Source organism: Gracilinanus agilis, chromosome 5 (assembly GCF_016433145.1).
Source record: "Gracilinanus agilis isolate LMUSP501 chromosome 5, AgileGrace, whole genome shotgun sequence".
NCBI classification, from domain to species: domain Eukaryota; kingdom Metazoa; phylum Chordata; class Mammalia; order Didelphimorphia; family Didelphidae; genus Gracilinanus; species Gracilinanus agilis.
In genome coordinates, this window is record NC_058134.1 from 86,954,359 (window position 1) to 86,974,595 (window position 20,237).

The window sequence follows — 20,237 nt, forward strand, 5'->3', positions numbered from 1 at the left end:
GCCTACCCTTACCACTCTTCCACCTATGAGACAATACACAGAAGTTAAAAGTTAAAAAAAAACACTATTAAACTAAAATGTCAGAGACCCAGATGATCATATCGTTATTTCATTTCTTAGAAGATTATTTTCTTGTCCCTTTTAATAGAGTAATATAGACCCAGTTTTGTAGCTATAGAGTGTAAATAACTGTTTTTCTACATCAGCATTATATAATCAAGGTAAATCAAGGAAATATGCCAGATAATAATTTGAGGGTTTTTTTTTCTATTAATGCCCAAATTAATTGTACATCTATATTTCTCCCGTGTAGGTCCATTTTCCTGACACTGAAAGAGCAGAATGGCTAAATAAGGTAAGACTCAATTCTTCTTCTCATCCATAAGAATTAGGAAATGAAAGGATGCCCTTTCTTATTTGAGATTTTAAAGTTTACAGCATTTGAAATAATGTAGAAGAATCAATTTTTTGTTTTCTTTTTGTTATAGATCAATTGAACTCCATCATGTTTGGTTACTTGCTATGCCTTGAGAAGAGTCCTTTAATTGTGACTAAAGAAAAGCCTAAGGGAATGTTGTATATATACTTCCTGTTTCTGTGACCTTCCATTTACTTTATTGTTATTTTAAAAAATTATTCTAATATTAACAATAACAACCAAAACCAGAATTTTCTTTCACATACACACACCATAGAAGAGAAAAATGAAATTTTGGGGTTTTGTTATGTGCAGATTTCTTCTCTTTTTAAGTATTAGAGTAAATTCAGTATGTCACTTTTAAATCTTTCTTGTTCATCTATGATTTCTTTTGCCATATTTGTTGTTTTCTTCCTAAGGGTATTAAAAAACATTTCAATGACTCCACCCCACCCCCACCTTTCATTTACCACTCTCTTCCTTTTATCTCACCTCCTTCCTTTGAAAAAGAAAAAAGGAAAAAAAAATCTTACAAAGTTACCATGTAGGCCACATCTGGAAATGTATGTCTCATTCTGAGTCCATAACCTCTCTTGTCAGGTGGTGGATAACATACATCATCATTGATTATCGGCAATTGTGGTGATCATTGAATTGATCATAGTTCTTCGAGCTTTCAAAGTTACTGTTTTCACTTTGTTATTGTTAAATTGTTTTCCTAGTTTTGCTCATTTCATTATGTATGTATAAGTTCATATAAATCTCATATTTCTAATATTAGAGGAGTATTCCATTACATTCACATACCATAACTTGTTTAATCATTCTCTTCTTATTGGGTATACCCAGTAGTTTTCAGTTCTTTGCCACTACAAAAAAGAGTATTCTCTATATTTTTGTACACGTGGGTCCATTTTCTCTTTCTTTGATCTCTTTGGCCTATATAACTCTGGTAGTGGTATGGCTGAGTCAAAGGGCATACACATTTTAGTAAGTCTTTGTGCATTGTACCACATTGATTTTTAGAATGCCAGAGCCAGTTCACAGCAAAAATACTGTACTTTGACTTTATATGACTGATTCTTGCAGTAATGACCATACTAATGCATAGCAATTTTTGATACTTATTTCTTTTCATTTATATGAAGATGTTTAAAAAACCCTCAAAACCAAAGAATGTCTTAGGACTTGCCATTTAGCACATATTCATCCACATCTCCTAAGCCTTCTATAGCTCTAATACCTCTAATAATTTATTCTATAGCTCTAATACCTCTAATAATTTATAGTGAAAATGAATATCAAATGATTTCCTTAAAGCTTATTAAATGTTCCTTAGTCATAAAATAGTTATGTTTACTTTATAAATAAGGAAAGTAGATTAAAATGAAAAAGTTTGGTAAAAAGAGTTGACTAGCTAACCTAACCCCAAGTTACATTTAATTCAAAAATTAAATAACTACTATGAAAACTCAGTTACATAGAACACTACCTGCCTTGAACATTCTGGTTTTTCATAGTTGTACTAGATAGTAATCAAAATCCTTTAACTCCTCCCCCTAGCCCCCAAATTATCTGAAGATATTGCAGACTCTGGATATAAAATGTACAGGCAGCATCTAAAAATAAATCTGGTTGAAGGTGCATTGTTCTCAATAATTTAAACAAATTGTGTTTATGTAACCTTTTTTTTTTAACAGATTCTTATTTTTCCTTCCTAGACTGTAAAGCACATGTGGCCTTTTATTTGCCAGTTTATAGAGAAATTGTTTCGAGAAACAATAGAACCAGCTGTTCGGGGAGCAAATGCTCACCTTAGCACCTTCAGTTTCACGAAGATTGATATGGGCCATCAGGTTAGTTTCTTCTGAATTGTTTTGTTCTTGGTAGACACAGAGAAAGTTATATACATGACATTGTAAAATTGTTATTAAGCTACTTAGCAGTAGGGAACTTAATTTTAATTAGCACTTTTGAGGTTTTCAAATTACTTTCCTTACTTTCTTATTTGATTATCACAACTACTCTATGAGTTAAGTATTATAGATATTATTTAGTCCCATTTTACAGTTTGCTCACTCTGATGGACCTTACTATTTCTCCTTGACTCTTCTCTTTCCTTTTTGCTGTTTATTCATTAGAGTTGGCCCTAGCAAAACTGTGAAGTAAGGGATGTTCATCTTTAGTTGAAAAATGGAAAAAAACTTCCTTTTTTTATTATTCCTCTCTCATGTTAGAGAGCTTTCAGTACACTTCTGCTCATTCTCTCATGCTACCTACACAGAGTCTAACATTTTACTATTCTACTCTGCTTTGTCTTCTTCCAGTTCCTCATTGTGTCAAAATATTCTCTCAACTTCCCCACACTTTCCCTTCTCCACGTCCCTCTCCATACCTCTTAAGCTTACCTTTCTTGTGACTCATTTTTTACAGCTATTAGATAAATTGGAATATGTCCACCTCGAAATATTGGAATGCTGATTTAAAAGGAATCCACACATATTAAATAGCTCATTGTCACCTTTCTGAAGTACTTCTTTGGGGATATTTACACTTTAACAAAACACTTATTAAAAACTTATCTCAAAGGATGCAATGTCTAATAGAGTTTCAAATAACAATGACAAGTAGGGTAAAAGAACCTTCTAGCTGCATGTCTTGAAAGCTAAATCATGCAAAAAATCACTCACTCCATCTGTATTTCATGCTAACATAGAGAGCTATATTTTAACCATTCCAAGAAATATTTTGATCCATATTTATATAATATTCACAATTAGGTGATTTTTGTGCATTCCTAGCTTGCATGTGTGCTTATAAATTTTATGTAACACATAACTATAATTTTCATTGTTTTAATAGTAATCAGTTGATATACCTTTAACAAAGCAAGAATTTTGAAGTATATTTGTTATTATTTTACTTTAGATCTTTCCATAAAATGAGGTTCATAAATCCTTAGAGTTAAGAAGAAACTTTAGAGACATTTTTCTGATCCAGAATGGTTGAGAACAACAGCCAGTATTTTTCAGAGGATGTTGTCTTAATTGCAAAACCTGCTCTCTTTTTACTTTGCCACAAGGGCCTTGAAACAGATGTTAGGGAAAAAAAAGGCAATTGTGGTCAGCATGTTGTTTTTCCACAAATTGTCTTCTTAAGAGATCCTAAAAATTAAAATTGTGGGAAATAATTTGAAGAAGATAGTAGTAGTAGTAGAAGCAGTAGCAGTAACAGTAAGAGCAGCAGCTAACATTTCTATAGCATGTATGATATACCAGGTGTTGTAATAAGCACTTTTCCAACCATTATCTCATTTGATCCTCACAGCAACCCTGGGAGGCAGATGCTATTATTACCTTCATTTTACAGATGCTTATGGAGTCAGAAAGAAATCAAGTAACTTGCCAAGGTCATAGAGCTACTGAGTGTCTAAGATTAAAACTCAGGTCTCCCTGATCCCAGGACCAACTCTCTGATCATTGTGCCACTTTGCTGCCCCTTGAAGACACGTTATTTTCCAAGTGATTTACTCTCCCGCTAGAGTCTAAATCTGATTCCAGTATGGAAGTGACTCTGGAGTCTTGAAGACCATATTCTTGGACTACAAACCCTTACACAAAAGAGACTTCAAGTATGAACCCATGGGTAGTGTGTGAGTTTGTGTCCATAATCTGAGACCTTCTCTAGCAGAATTCACAGGGGCTCATTGCTGAAAGTTTGGTAATTAGATGATTCTTTTTTATTTTTTTTTTAATTTTTTTTAAAGGCAATGGGGGTCAAGTGACTTGTCCAGGGTCACATAGCTGGGAAGTGTGATTTGAAGGCCAGATTTGAACCTAGGACCTCCGGTCTCAGATGATTCTTTTTTGTTCCACTTGCTATTGAATTTATCTGTTAAGATGTGAAGGGGTGTAATCTGCATCTCTGGTAGACAATGTCCACATTGTTGAAGTCATCTCTCCTTGGAGATTCGAAATGTTTCCATCAGGAATGGAGGAACAGGGAAACATTTGGATTGGAGAAGATATATCTTAAGATATTTACAGTCTGTCTTTTGAATATCATCTTATGTAAAGGACACATAACTAATTCTGATGATCTTAAAATAGAGATGTTGATTCCAAAGTACTTTTAAAAAAAATAGATCCAAACCAGATCCTAAATTGTATGGGAACTAAGGTTAGATAACCTTCTGCTCTCAAAATGCTAATAATCACGTAAACATAGAACATTAAACAAAGTTATCTTTTGTCATGGTAGTGTTCATTTATGAAAGGAAAGTTACAGAACTTGTTTATGTAAATCTTTTTCTCCTTCTAGTATCCTTTTTTAAAATCTAACACACATAAATAAGAACATCTGTGAAAGATAGTGGTACAAAGAAAAAAAGCTAAAAATATAATAAAGTATGAGTTTGGTCTCTGAGGAATTCTAAAATCTTACTTGTTTCAGCCCCTGAGGATTAATGGTGTTAAAGTGTACACTGAAAATGTGGACAAACGACAGATTATTTTGGACCTTCAGATCAGGTAATTATTATTCTTTCCTGTCATTAACTGAGGAGTTAGCCATATCAGAAAAAGGGAAAATGCACCCGACCTACTTCTTGCTTGCTGACCAGGGTATTGTCACCACTTGAACTTCAGTTCTTCCTTGTTTTTGTGACATGTGAGTATGGGTTTTTTTTCTATGATTGCAGCACAGAATGCAGCCATGCTTCATCATTCCCTGCAGTTCTTGCCCATTGTCTCACATTGATCCTTCTAAGAGGAGCAACCCAATGTAATAGAGACCTTCCTCCAGATTTTTGGTTTTGACTTTGGCTAACACTCCAATACGGAGGCTATTATCTTGGTGTGTGACAAGCTAACGTCATACTTTCCCTGAACAAGTCTTTACACCACTTTTCACAACTGTGCCATCATTTGAAATATACTACAGTCTGCTTACACCACACATCCCTTTCCTTTTCGATCATCTACAACATTGATTTTTCAAACCTGTGGTATTCTAACATTTTCAGCTATGCTATTGGTGGAATATTTGGGTTAAAAAGATGGAGTTTTATGCTATAGTCATTTGGAATAATTAAAAGTATAGGCACTCAAATGTAATCCCACTTATTTTCTTTCTCCTGTTCAAATCTTGGTCTAATTCATTGTCCAACTCTGTGGCCCAATTTCTAACTTTCTAGATGATGACTATCCATAATATGTTTGCATTCTTTCAAAACATTTTAATTAATGATTTTTAGTATTTTGCCTGTGCCTGATTTCTTTTTGGCCTGGTTTAATTTCATTTGAACCCAAGACCTAAAGATAAAAAATGATTTGGTTATTGTAGATTATTGTTATTATTCTTATTTTAAGTACTGTAAATCTATTTTCTTTTTCTAGTTTTGTGGGAAATTGTGAGATTGACTTGGAGATCAAGAGATACTTCTGTAGAGCTGGTGTGAAAAGTATACAGGTAAGTTCTTTTATAAAAATCTAAATGTTCTCTGTACAGTACATGTAAGGCCAAACATATTTTTTTCCATTATGCGCATCCATTTTTCAAAAGTATTTTTTGGTTTACAAATTGAAAATTGTAGCAGGACCACCAGTATGTGCCATTCTGGAGAAACCTGAAATCAGTAGTGTTAGTCATTAAAATAGTAATTTTTAAATGATAATTGTTTTGTACACTTTGCCATTTAGGTTTATATGAAGTTATAAAATAACTTTTTTTCACATTTTAGATTCATGGTACAATGAGAGTTATCTTAGAACCATTAATTGGGGACATGCCGTTAGTTGGAGCTCTGTCTATTTTCTTCCTCAGAAAACCAGTAAGTCCATTACACTCTTTTTTAATCCTTTTATTGACAAATTAAAAGCACTAAAGAAGAGATGAAGAGAAAAAAATCTGTATTTTCTTCCTTTCTTTCCACCTAAAAATACATTATTGGATTACTTCTGTGTCTCTGAAGATTCCCTTCTAAAGAGATAATTTTTAAATTCTTGTGAAGTTTGTTATGATAAAACTATTTAAATAGGATCAGTGTCTCCTCTATTAATAATACACATATTTTATGATAAATAATTTTGCTTGGAGAGTCAGTTTTGCACATTAGATGTAATTTGCACATAGTTTTTTGTTATAGTCATCTGAATATAACTACCATCTTGTCTTAAGCCTAAAAGTTGAATAGCCTGTAATTTTACTTTTAATACTGCAGATAAAGCTTAAATCTAACTGGTTTCTCTGGCTATAACAATAGCTTCCTTACAGGCCCCTTTCCAGGATGGATGAACCCCTGCTCATCATCCCAGATTGCTGGTGTGGAAAAATAAGGAAGAATCACATAAACATATATTTAGAGCTACGAGGGATCTCATAGGCCCTCTTGTCCAACTAGTTGCCTCCTTTAATAACTGAGAACTGGGAGCCCAGAAAAATTAATAGACTTGCCCAAGGTCACACATAATACTGAAGCGTAGTAGAGAGGTAGGTTTCAACCTCAGGACTTCTGATCCCAAATCCAGACCTCTTTTTGTAGCAGGCTGCTTTTCCTTTTATATCAATAAAGTGGCTGCATTCCTGATGAGTCTCTTAGAGATAAAGATATCATTGTCAAGTTCATCAACTTTTCTTTTTTATCACCTATCAATAAGACTCTTTAGCAGTCCTATGGGTAGTAGATGGGTAGCAGAAAGGAGCTCCCTAAACATGACCTTTCCTAAGATTTTTGTACTTGCTTCTTTCTGCTTGCACTCAGCTTTCCATTATTGGTAGATGGATGATCCTGAGCCAGTTCTGAACTTACAGAGTTGGCTCCTTGGGACATAGTGTGTCAGAGTGTGAAAAGTGGCCCTGACAGGAAGGAAACTCACAGAGTAGTACCAAGTTTCCAAGCTTTGAATTGACCCAGAATTTCCTATAGAAGTGGAATGAGAGAAGGCAGGAGGAAAGCAAGGGAAAGTGATTCATCTTTTGGGTTCCTTCTCAGCCAGGAAAAGTTTAACTTACCATAGTTGTTGGCAATTCCAAATTTCCACACTTTCCTGGTTAATATATTTGTTTTTAAGCTTGTATCGGTGTTATACTTTTTGTATGGGAAAAATATACACACAATTTTTAAAAGAAAAAAAATAACAGGCTTATTCCAGATAGCTAAATTTGTTTTGTAATCATTTGTTATATATTTTATATAACTTTTTATATTTAACAGAAGAAACAACATCACTTTAGAAGATGCAGTTGATAGTCAAACTAATACATTAATACTTCAAATAGTTATTAATTTATTCAGTCAAATGATTCAGTATTTGGTGTTACAGTCACATTGTTGTGTTGTGGGCTTATCTAATCCAGAGCTTCTTAACCATTTTTTATTAGATTATTTATTTTCAAGTATTTTTCCAAAGTTACATGATTTATGTTCTCTCTCTCCCTTTTTCCCTGCCCCTTCCTGGAGCTGACAAGCAATTCCATTTGGGCTTCCAAATTTGGCTATACGTGTCTTATCGATCAAAACCTATTTCCATATTCTTCATATTTGTAATAGAGTAATCTTTTAAAACCAAAATCCCAAATCCAAATCCATTTAAACAAATGATAAATCATATGTTTTTCTTCTGTGTTTCTACTCCCACCGTTCTTTCTCTTGATATAGATAGCATTCTTTCTTATAAGTCCTTGGGATTGTCCTGGATCCTTGCATTGCTATTAGTAGCAAAGCCTATTACATTTGATTGTCCCACAGTGTTTCAGTTACTCTCTACAATGTTCTCCTGGTTCTGCTCATTTCTCTCTGCATCGGTTTACTAACCTTTGTTTTTTATTTGTTAAAGGACCCCTTTGGAAGTCTGAGGAAACCTTTGAACCTCTTATTGAAATAATATTTTTAATTTCATAAAATAAAATACATGGAATTGCCTAGGAAATTAGTACTATTGATATATATTTATCTAAATAAAATTTTCAAGTTCACAGACTCCAACTTATGAACCACTCAGACCTCATTTGTTTTAAGCTATGCTCTAAATCCAAACAGAAATAAAGAGTGTGTACTGTTGTCTTTACTTTTCCCACTAAGAAATTCTATTAATTTTAAAAAATTAATAGTTTGTATTTATAACTTAATCATTCTATTTTGAGTGTATTTTGATTATTAGGTGCACAGAGGATCAAGGAATATTTAAAGGCTAGTAGGCTTTTTTCACCACTATGTTTAAACATGCCTTTCATAGTAATTTTTTTTAAAAAGAGACATTTATTTTCAAAATTATTAAGTGCTTTGTGAGTACAAACTGTTGTACATGTTCTGAATAGCAATTAGGCTAAACTAAAATTCAGTAAGTCACTCACTACTTTTAAGTTTATGCTTTATTTTTTGTCTATGAACATTGAATATAATTTAATTTTTTCTAATTTATGAGATATGCTATATTTTTATAGTGTTTTACTCTACTTTTTACTAAAAAATCCATATTATTCTTTTTTCATTTAAATCTGCCCAATAATTAATTTACCTGAAAAAAGTATTTTTATATAATGCTATGAAGACCTTATAAACAGAACTTATGATGCTTACAAAAGAATCTAGAAGCTGAAGATTTAGGAGACATTAATTTAGACAGCTTAGCCTTATATGGGCAATAAACAGTCACTCAACAGATGCTAAAGACCGAAGGGAATTTTTGTCAGTTACTTTAAGCTGGAAAATATGAGAATAAAATCCACTGCTAGTTGCCAAGTAATGCTTCCTTTCTAATAAAAAAAATACAACTTTAAAACTTTTTTGGCTAGTCTTATTATTAAGAAACTTGGTGCTAGTAACATTGTTGAAACTCTGTAAACTTTGAGCTTTTTAACATTTTTTCCAATTTCCAAGAGGTTTCTTTTTTCTATTATCTCTCCTTCCTCTCTTCATTTGAAAAAAAGAAAAAGAAAAGGATGGTAAGAAGGAAGACCAAACCCTACTAATGCTTAAGGATAGCAAAGCAGAATAAATTTCTGTACTGACCATTTCAAAAAATATGTCTTTTTCTGCTTCTTGAGTTACCTCTCTATTTGGAAGATTAGTAGTATTTAGAAGATTTGGAAGATTATTTGGTCCCTTGTAATTGTGGGAGCATACATATCAATACTTGATAAGAATCCTTCTGTCTTTCAAAGTTGTCTGTCTTTACTATATTGTACTGATAGTATAAGTTGTTCTCCTTCATAATTTCTTCTTCATGATCACTTCTTACAGCACAGTAGTAGTCCATTACTTTAATGTATCATCGTTTGTCCAGCCATTCCCAAATTATAGGTATCCTAGGTTTTTCATACCAAAAGGGCTATCATTAATATTTTGTACATATATGTCCTTTTTTACTTTCCTTGATTTTTTGGGGGTCTGGGTATAGTAGTAGTATCATTATGTCAAAGAATATGCTCAGTTTTAGTACTCTGTGAACTTTGGTTTTGATGGGATTTTGGAAAGCCAGAGAAAATCTTCAGCTAGGTTATTCATTTTCTCACTATCTTATTAATAAGATTAAATTCGAGAATACTTTATTTCCTGTTAAGTGTAGCCTGGAGATAGGGCTGGTGCTGGCAATGATAATCTCATCATATTTGATGGAATACCAGCCTTCATGGCAATATTGTCATTGGTTCCCTTCATATAACTGATAAATCTCTGGGATATTCCCATGGGATCTACTTAGTCAATCTTTTCAATTATTGACAATGTGGAGCCACAGCATAGGCTCCAGTCTAAGCCCAGAGATGGCCATTCACCTATAAGACTAGGGTTTTCTAGAAGAAGAAAGTAGATGGCTCATTGACCATACAAACTGTTTTCCATGGAGGTAGGGGGTTGGAGAGGTAAAAAGCAGTAGATTATGTTGTCTGTAGTTAAGATACTAGAGTGACAAATGTATCTAAAGACATAAAATAAAACTGTTTTATAACTATTAGACAGGATACATAGTGATAAAGTGTTTCTGATTATGATAAAACATGAAACGGAAAATTTTTTAAGTGTCTGTCATTCATGTTCTGCTTCCTTCTGGTTCCATGGTGGTGGTAACAGAGTAATAGAAATGAGGACAGGATATGATAAAAATCACACAGTTTAGACTAGCAGCAAGTTTTATTTTAACTTAGTTCTCTAATTGAGAGATCTTTGTCTAAGGACCAACAAGTTGACCTATTTCTAGAGGAACTGAGTCATAACAGTCTTGGCATTCGTGTTATGAAGAAAACCTGAAAAATGAAGGAAGTATTAGCTAAATGGAATAATGATTTAAAGGTAATCTTTAGAGAAGCAAAGACAGAAGTTGACAAGAGTGTGTTTTCTAATATGCCTACATATTCCAGGAAATATTATGTTAGGAGACATTTGATCATAACATATTATTCACTTATAAGTAAGCATTTATTAAGGACTGTAATGGATAATAGGGGAGACACTAAAATTGGGGGGGTGATCTTTCCTTGCTGAGTGAAGGAGGGGTAAAAGGTGATTGAGGTGATAGGAAAGGAATGAATGGGATGGCTGAGTTTAGGGAGGAATGGACAAGGCAGTATTAGAATGGTAAGGATACAGGGTGAGGTGTGCAGGAGAGTCAGCTAACACAGACTAGGCACCCAAGCTAGAGACAGAGGATACTGTGGGTAATAGGCTGAATCCTTCCAGGCAGGAAGGGTACTTCTACAGACACCAGGAATAGGGCCAGTCAGAAGGGGTTTGAATCTGACTTGGGGATTTTCTTGTCAGTTTCTCAAGTCCTCAAAGGAGGAATCACAAGGCTCCTCCCTATCAATGAAACTGAAGGGATTCAGGAGGAAGCTTCTGGCAACTACTTCCTTCCAAGATGAATGCCTCCACTTTCCCTCAAGAAATAAAGAGAATAATTCCTTCCCCTTCAACCCTTGCCTAATTCTTCAACACAGTGATTCTCCAGAGGGTTCGATTAGGTAACAAAGGGATTTATTAATGTTCAGGGTTGATCAGGAAGGAGAGAGGGCTTGGGGTTTCTGATAGCCGCCAGGGAGAAACTCAAGTTGGGGGAGGGTCTCAGGAATGGGTTAGACTGAGAGAGGACCTGCTTCTCTCAGCTGGTCAAGATTTGGCTGCTTTTAAAGTACAGGGTATACTAAAGGGATAGTTTGAATTCAAGGATGGTCCTAGATGCCTATTGTGGAAAGTAAACCCGCAAAGTCTATTCACTAAAAACCCAAAAGCCACCCTGTCTCCCAGAGCCCCAGGAAAAAAGGCAGGGAAATAGGGAAATAATATGGAGAAGGTTAGGGAGAGGTCCAGAGAAATTAGCTAGGTTCAAATTGTCCAGAGACAAAGCACAGGACAAAGCAAAACCGAAAGCCAAAGCAGAGCTCTAGTTGATCCTTTCACTCTCTTCAAGCATCAGGAAACAACTCCCTTCTCTCAGAATTCTAAGCCTTCTAACTGCCAGAAGTTTTCAGTTGGCCCTCTGCAAGAGCAAAAGCCTCTCTTGCATCTTTTGCATTACAGGGCCTTGTATGTGCTAGTCACTATGGGAAGCACTGGGAATACAAAGAGAGATGCTTGATAGACTCTGCCCTCAGGGAGCTAACAATCTAATTGGGGAAACAACATACAAACAAATATATACAAACAAGCTCTATGCAAGATAAATAGAAAATAAACAACAGAGGAAAGGCACTAAAATTAAGAAAGTTTGGAAAAGGTTTCCTACAGAAGGTGATATTTAAGCACATCTAATTTGAATGACTTGAAGACAGCCAGTGAAGACCAGATTTAAGGAGGAAACATTCAGATTCAAGAAATGGAGTGATTTATTCTAGGAAGAACAAGGAGGCCACTGTCACCGGATTGAAGAGTATATGGGGAAGTGTAATACATAAAATTAGGCTTTGAATGTCAGAAGATTTTGTATTTGATCCTGGAGGTAAAAGGGCACCATTAGATTTGTTGAATAGAACAGTGATGGGCAAACTATGGCCTGTGGGCAGATGTGACCTCTTGAAAAGTTCTGTCTGGCTGCACATTATTCCTAATCTGACAGATACAATGAGTAGGATACAATACAATGAAACTTCGAAAGAGTTGCCTTAGAAACAGACCGACAGAGGAGCATTTCCTTTCCTTTGGCCCCCTCTTTAAAAAGGTTGCCCATTACTGGAATAAAACATTGGCATGATTGGACCTGTGCTTTAGGAAAATATCACAGTACCAAAAGTATAATATATATTTCCAAAAATAACAACTTGAAAATAATTGTACCTTAAGCACTAAGAGTGGTTGCTAAGGATAAAATGGTAAAGAGAGTTTGTCAAGAAACTCAATAAGATATAACCATCAATACAGACTGATAACTGGTGGAAATGAGGAGAAAAAGATGGGAAAATGGTTCAGAGAGGCCAGTGACCTTTAGGTTACATGAAAGTTTCAGATGTCTACATCATGATAATTTTCTTAAAAAAAAAAAAGTTAGGAACTGGATGTCTGTGCTGAATAACATCTCAAAGAAAAACATTTTAACAGACAGGAAGAGAGTTATTATGGATATAGGAATTATCCCTGAGTCAGCCATCTGCATAGTCTGATCATCACATTATCAGAATGAAGAACAGACTTTATTATAAACTAGGAGAAAGTATGGTAATGGAAAAAATAGATGGAATACAATTAAGACTTAACCTTCATTAAATAAGATTTTGAAAATAGAAAATGGGAAATAGATAACAAAGATGACATAGAAACCAATTCTAATAATAATTTCATCCAGAAGTTAAAATATATAATTGATAAAACAGGAAAGTAATAGAATACAAATATCAAAAGAGCCCAGAAATTACTTTTTGATAATAACTATCATTTTTATATAGCACCTGCATTTTACAAATACAAGCATGTTACAAATATTTTTTTATTTGATCCTTTAACTCTTGGAAATAGGTGTCAACAAACATTTGACTTACTTGCTAGGCAGAGAATTGGCTGCCATATGGCAATAGGCAGCAATGGACTAGAATATAAATTGATTTGTAAAATCTCAAGAAGACAAAGAATGATAGATTGTCATGAGCAGCATTTTATCATAAAACAAATAGAAGCAGTGGTGAACAAAAGGAGTCTAAAGAAAGCTTGGCCAGACACCTAGATAAGCATAGAGGGAATTTGTAAAAAGGCCCCCTTAAGATCATCTATAGCTTGTGTGCCACTATCTTTTGCAAAAGAAGAGGAGAGTAAACTACAAGGAACTCCGTAACCCAGCCCTAAAAGCTCGCTTCGAACAAAGCCTCTCCCATGTATATGAATAAGCAATGCATCTTGAGGGTGAGATGGGGCTGTATGCACCAAATGGGACAATGATTCTTAATACCTAGACCACTACCTCCCCTGAAATCCCAAGGAAAGACCATGACTGCACCTTAGAGCTGTAGGACTGGCAGAGACCACCAACACTGCTTCTAGCCAGGTTCCTGTGACCATGGTTCAGACGTGTAACAGTCTGGACACTACCCTTTCAGACAGTACAGCCATAGCTACTGAAGACCCAAAAGAGGTAATTCTCACCACCAAAGTCCTTGACACTTTCAGAAAGTTACATGGATGTGGTTTTGACAAATGGAAATGGCATTAAGGAATATGAATTACAATCTGATTTGCTATTCTGTTGACCATTGTGCCCTTTCGTATGTCTTGAAGTTAATACCTCCTTTGGATGTTGTTGCCTTTCTCAGACTTTGAAGTCTTTGAGAACAAGGTTTATTTTTTCTTCCCCTCTGATTATAACCTATGAACCCAGGTATTCCTGACTAAAAACATGGCATTCATTTTATTTTATTCTGCACTCTTTTTTAGAGAGTTTACTTTATTCCATAGATATTATAGTGTATTTAATCGGAATTCAGAAACCACTTGGTTTCATTTCTTCTCTAAACTATATTAAATCTGGACTACTATTTCTAGAGTGACGGAATCCAGTGACTTTAATTATGAGAATCATAATGTGACACACATTTTAAATTGCATAGTAATTAAGAATCTTTAATGAATTGTCACTCATCAAAGAACTTCATTGAGATTTCTGGAAGTGTATAATTATTCAGATAAAAATTATAGTAGAGTAGAAAAGAGAAAAATCTCAGTGGAATGCTTCATTGCCTAATTTCCACTGTTTCATTATAGCTCTGGAATTGTTTGCTGTGACAAACCTAACATTTTGCATCATAAGATGTGGCTTTTCCAAGCGAAGCATAATAGCTTCTGTGGAATGAGTTCATGGCTTTCAGAAATGCAAGTCTCACTGGCTCTGCAACTTCCTGAAATAGAAATCTTACTCATGCACTTGCATTGGCTTCAGTTGCTCTGAGGTTTGTTCTTTGTGTGGGAATAGGCATCCTAATTTTAGTTGCCTTTCAAGAGCTTTTTCCTAAAACACAGATTTTATCATGTCCCTCCACTACTCAAAAACCTCCCACTTTTATCAATGCCTTTTGCATAACCTGTTCCCTTAGATTGGAGTATCTTCTCTGTAAAAGTTAAAATGCAGCTTGTTTTTCACCAGCTAACATTTCAGCCTGCCTTTCACCCTAGTCCTGCTCCAGTCCATACTGATCTCCCTTTACTCTGATCATAGTCTGCCCCCCAGAATCCCCTGACACAGCACTTGATGATTTTCCTTGTTTTTAATTCTTGCACATATGTATGACCTCAAATAGAGGTTAAAAACTCCCAGAATAATATTTTTTAGTATTTTTCAAAAGTACCCAGAGGCATACTGAAAATGTGTTAAATAAATATTGCTAGAAATGTTAAGTTGGTGGCTGTATCCCGGGAATGGAACAAACATTATTGCATGGGCTTTCAGAACAGTCTATCTCCTTCTGTGGTTCTTTATATACCATCAACCCTTGAGTTTCATCTGCCTGTCACTACTTCATTTGGAATCCAACCAGGATATAGCATCCTAAAAAATAAAGATTTCCATTTTATAGTGCCTGGAGCCCTAAGTTGTGAACAGTTAGTATTTCATGGTGATGGTAATAATGATAATTTCATAGACTTCTTTTGGCAACTCTAACTCAATACAGCACTATCTGATACATTTGCATCATGTAGTGTGGAACCAGAATCCTGGAGTTCAAATCTCATGCTTGTGTTGTGACTCATGAGCAAGTCATTTAAACATTGTTAACCTCAGTTTCCTTGGAAATCATAGGATCATATTCTTAGAACTGGAAGGGATATTGGCAGTTAGATCCTCTAGTCCAACCCTCTCATTTTACCGATAAGAAAATGAGTTGCAAAAAGGCTATAATGTGTCCTATGGCACACATGGAAACAGTAAAGCAAGAGCTAGAATTGGAACCTTGGTTTTCTGACTCCAGTCCCTCGGTGCTCTTTGCCCAGCACCATATTATCCCTTCTTACCTATAAAATTGGAAAAATACTTTTTATTACCAATATCACAATGCTCTAGAAATGTAAGTTGTTTGTCGAAATGAATATTAAAGTTTTCTTAAAAGTACATCTCCTGAGACTTAAAGAAAACTTCAGATGACCCTTTCTTAAAATGTCTATCTCTGTATTCCTGTTTTTATGGCTGAGTAGTGTCAATATTCTTCTAATAAGAGAGGGACTATAATATTATGAAGAGAATGCTGGACCTAGAAATAGTAAACCAGGGATCAAACATGGCCTCTTACATTTAATTCTAGATATAACCCTCATGTTTTCTTGTGTCCAAAATAAATATTATATGTGTATATGTATATATGTGTGTACATATATATATATTTTTAAGATTACAGAATTATTGTGAGAAACATGCTTTATAAACCATAACTCTCTTCCTCTTTAATTTTGTCACTTGGATAAACTCTTCAACTGATGTAAATCTTTACCTTTTAAACTGCTTTTCATCATTGCTGAGGCCTAACAGCTCTTTTAGTGATGAACTCCTTTGAACCAATTTGGGCTGGTACTCAGACAGCAAGCATCCATCACTGGGACATCATTAAATATTTCCAGCTTGGTGTAGGACTTGACATAGTTTACATTTCACTAGTATAGACTTCAGGAATTCAATGTTAACTCCAATGAGGTATTAGAGTAGGACTTCAGTGTAGGTGTAAAATATAAGAGTCTTATATTTAATGCTATTACTCAGTCTGTAGCCTTTCAACAAGTATTTACATAGCCACTATCATAATAATCATATCTTATTCTTAATATAATGACCTTAATTTATAAAATTTCAAAAAATATTTTATATATTTGATCATTTAATCAAGGTGTCATACCGTATTTCTCCTCCTTTCCACTTCTAAATTATTATTTAGAAAACATAGTCTCTACTTGCAGTCTCCATTTACTTACTACTAATTCACTTCTCATTCCCTAGAAATCAAGTGATATAATGAAAAGTTTCACAATAATATAGCTTTTCAAAATGGGATTGGAGGTAGTAGGCTCTCTTTTCTGGGTATTTTAAAGCAGAGGTCATATGACCACTTGGGAAATGTTCATTCTAGAATTCTGTGATTCCTCATACTGAGCTAAGAGTGTTATTTCTGTGAGTACTTTATTGAGATCTTTTTTTTTTTTTGTCCATCATTCCCTATATTGCACCATATTTCCTTGTGTTCATTGTACCAAATACACATTATCCTTTTTGGTAGCTTTAAGTAATTTTTTCCTTCATATTCCTAACTTCTAATATGTTGTCTTTTGTGTAGTAGGAACTTAATAAAAATTTGCCTAATAGATGAACCTTGGGAGGCAGCTAGTAGAAATATTGTCATCCCTGTTTTAGGGGATAAAGAAGAGGGAATTCATTGTGGTGAAATGACATGTATCATATCTCATAATAAATAAGAAAATAAGTCTTAGTCCACTCTTCTTGTGTCCTGCCACTTACCAGTCTGTCTTTCTCTATATAACACTGAGCTCAAATAACCGAGAGCTGTTCTTTCTTATTGGTAGCTTGTAACCAGGGTCATTTTAAGAAATAAGACCAGATTGCCACAAGAAGCTTTTGGATTTAAATTCTTTTACTTTGCATTATTCATTTCACAATGGACAAGTGGTAAATCATAATTTGAAGTGACACGTCTGATCTTATAATTTTTATTTCCGATTTTAATAAGAATATGATGGCTGCCTCCTTATTCTGATTCTTTTATAAATAATGTCAAATGGGTTGAAAAAAAAAACATTTATTAAGCTCTTACTATATGCCAAGCATTGTACTATGCTCTAGAATTACAAATTTAAAAATAAACAGCCTCTACTTTCAAAGATTGCATATTCCAATAGAAGGAGACAATAGATATGGATGGAGTCTGTTCAAGTCTGGTTTGGAAGTCACTCAGACTGTGAGTGAAAGGGAATAGAATAAAATACCCTTTTCAAAAACAATGACAGACTTGATTTAATTATGACTCTAAAGTTGAAAGGAAGGGAAGCATTGTCAAGGGTAAGGAATGAAGCCTGATTAGAGCTAGGCCTCTATGTTGTAGGTGATGTGAGGTCTCCATAAATTAGTAAGTAAGGTTCAGCAACAAAGGAACAGATTTTTAAAGTGAATTCTATCAAACATTCAAAGAACAGTTAATTCCAATATTGCATAAATTGTTTCAACAATAGAAAAAGAAGACATTCTACGCCAAACTCTTTTTATCAGTCAAATAGGATTGTTAAACAAGAGAGCAGAAAAAGACAACTATAGACCCACACTTTGCAACCTAGAGTTAATGAAGTTAGTTTAAAAAAATAGTTTTACAACTATTTCAATATGATTGGTTTACTTTGTAATTCTATATATTTAATTTTATGTTTTAAAAAACATTCTGAGAAAAAGATTCATAGGTTTCACCAGACTACCAAAGGAGTGTGACACAAACTTTGAATTTTTATTATAGATTAATAGCCGTTGTGAAAAGATTAATACAAAATATTTAATGAAATATGAATAAATTAGCTTCAGCAATGTTAAAAATATTATACACTATAACCATATTATATTTATATAAAGAATGTGGAATTGGACCATCACTAGGAAAACTACATACATAATATTAATAATAGTAATTTTTAAAAATGAGACAGGAAACAATAGCAATAGGATACTTTTAACATTAAAAATATTCTTTACATAGAAAAGCCAAAGGAGGTTCAGAAGGATAGGAACTAAAGAACTATGTTTATTCCAACTTCGCTCATATACCTTTCTGTCTATTTTCTCATTCATACTCTTATATGTCCTTTGATTTCCTAGTTGGATAGTTTAAATATTAATCAACATTATGCAGTAACTTAGAATTTATTTTCAATATATTTCCCATTTTCCTTATAACCCTGTGACTTGCATGATATATAGATATTGTTGTTATCCTTTTTTTATAGATGAGGAATATGTATATCATTGCAGAGTTAGGGAATGTCTTGTACATCTGTATATCATATTGAGTAGAAATAAAACCTTGATTTTTTTTGGTGTTTTCTAAGAAAGAAATAGGTGATCATTCCCTCTATTATCAAATTTTTATCATATTTTTTGTTCCTGAGTTTGTTCTTTTGGAAATCATTAGTTCTTTTAATAAATTTCTTAATACTATATACTATTAGTGTTTCCTACTTTCTACAATGCATTCCATTTCTCATGTCTTTCTTACCTGGTTCCATTTTCCATCATTCTAGTACATACTCTAGTCTATTTCTTCTTTTTTTTTAAACCTTTACCTTCTATCTTAGAATCAATACTGTATATTGATTCCAAGGCAGAAGAGCAGAGTAGGGCTAGGCATTGGGGGAGTCAAGTGACTTGCCCAGGGTCATACAGCTAAGAAGTATCTGAGGTCAAATTTGAACCTAGGACCTCCCGTCTAAGCCTGGCTCTCAAACCGCTGAGCCTAGCTGCCCCCTAGTCTATTTCTTCTTCTTTTTTTTAAATTTTATTTAATTAGTTAATTTAGAATATTTTCCCATGGTTACATGATTCCCCTGGTCTGTTTCTTAATCAGATCTGTGGACGTAGAAATTTTCCTAAAGACTGCTCTAAAGAAATAATAATCATTTCTTATTTTCAGAAAAATTGACTCCTTAGGGGAAAAAAACATTTATATGATACTATGGAGCAAAAGCAGAATGTAGGTTAGGGATAGAATTGTTTTGGTAAAGGGTATTCCCATATGGTCAAGCTCCCTTTGCAATTGTAAACCAGCACCTTCTCTGAGAGAGAGCTTAATTGACTTGTTCAGGACCACACAAATGACATACATCAGAGGCAGAATTCATACTCAATCTTCCTGGCTCTTCACCCCCTTGGAGCCTAATCCTTTTATTTTTTCCCCTCCTTTTCAGGATCATCAAAGTGGGCCAGGGGCATGTCTTTTAGAAGCGTTTGATTATTCCCTTATTCAGTTTTGCAGAAAAACAGCTTTCCCTTAATGTTGATATATACTATTAAGTTTATTTTATTAAAATACTACAAACTTTTCATGATGAAAGCTTGTCTTTGAATATACTGTTTCCTTCCCCAAAGCATTTCTATTTTGGTATTATATAGCTCATTTTTATAGGCAAGGTAGATAGCAGGTATAAGATCTAATTCAATATCTCTGTAACCTTTAACATAACACTTAGCCTTTAAATCTAGTTTCCTCATCTGTAAAGTGAAGGTGTGGTATTCTAGGTGATTTTTCAGGGACCTTCTAGTTTTATCATTTTATAATTCTAAGGAATTTTTGTCTATAAATTGCTAACTGAACCTTTCCTCTCCTTAGAAAAATCTTATTAATAGTATATATTACAAATATATTACTACAG

At 34.0% G+C, this 20,237-nt stretch overlaps 1 protein-coding gene across 2 annotated transcripts in view; it reads left to right on the top strand.

The window, feature by feature from the left end:
* Positions 1 to 20,237, top strand: part of ESYT2 (extended synaptotagmin 2) — a 110,135-nt gene that overhangs the window by 52,679 nt on the left and 37,219 nt on the right. For both annotated transcript variants that reach the window (XM_044679647.1, XM_044679648.1), the window contains exons 2-6: positions 314 to 355; positions 2,140 to 2,274; positions 4,871 to 4,947; positions 5,815 to 5,887; positions 6,159 to 6,248. In XM_044679647.1, the coding sequence (XP_044535582.1) occupies positions 314 to 355; positions 2,140 to 2,274; positions 4,871 to 4,947; positions 5,815 to 5,887; positions 6,159 to 6,248 (417 nt within the window). The remainder of the gene's footprint in view (positions 1 to 313; positions 356 to 2,139; positions 2,275 to 4,870; positions 4,948 to 5,814; positions 5,888 to 6,158; positions 6,249 to 20,237) is intronic.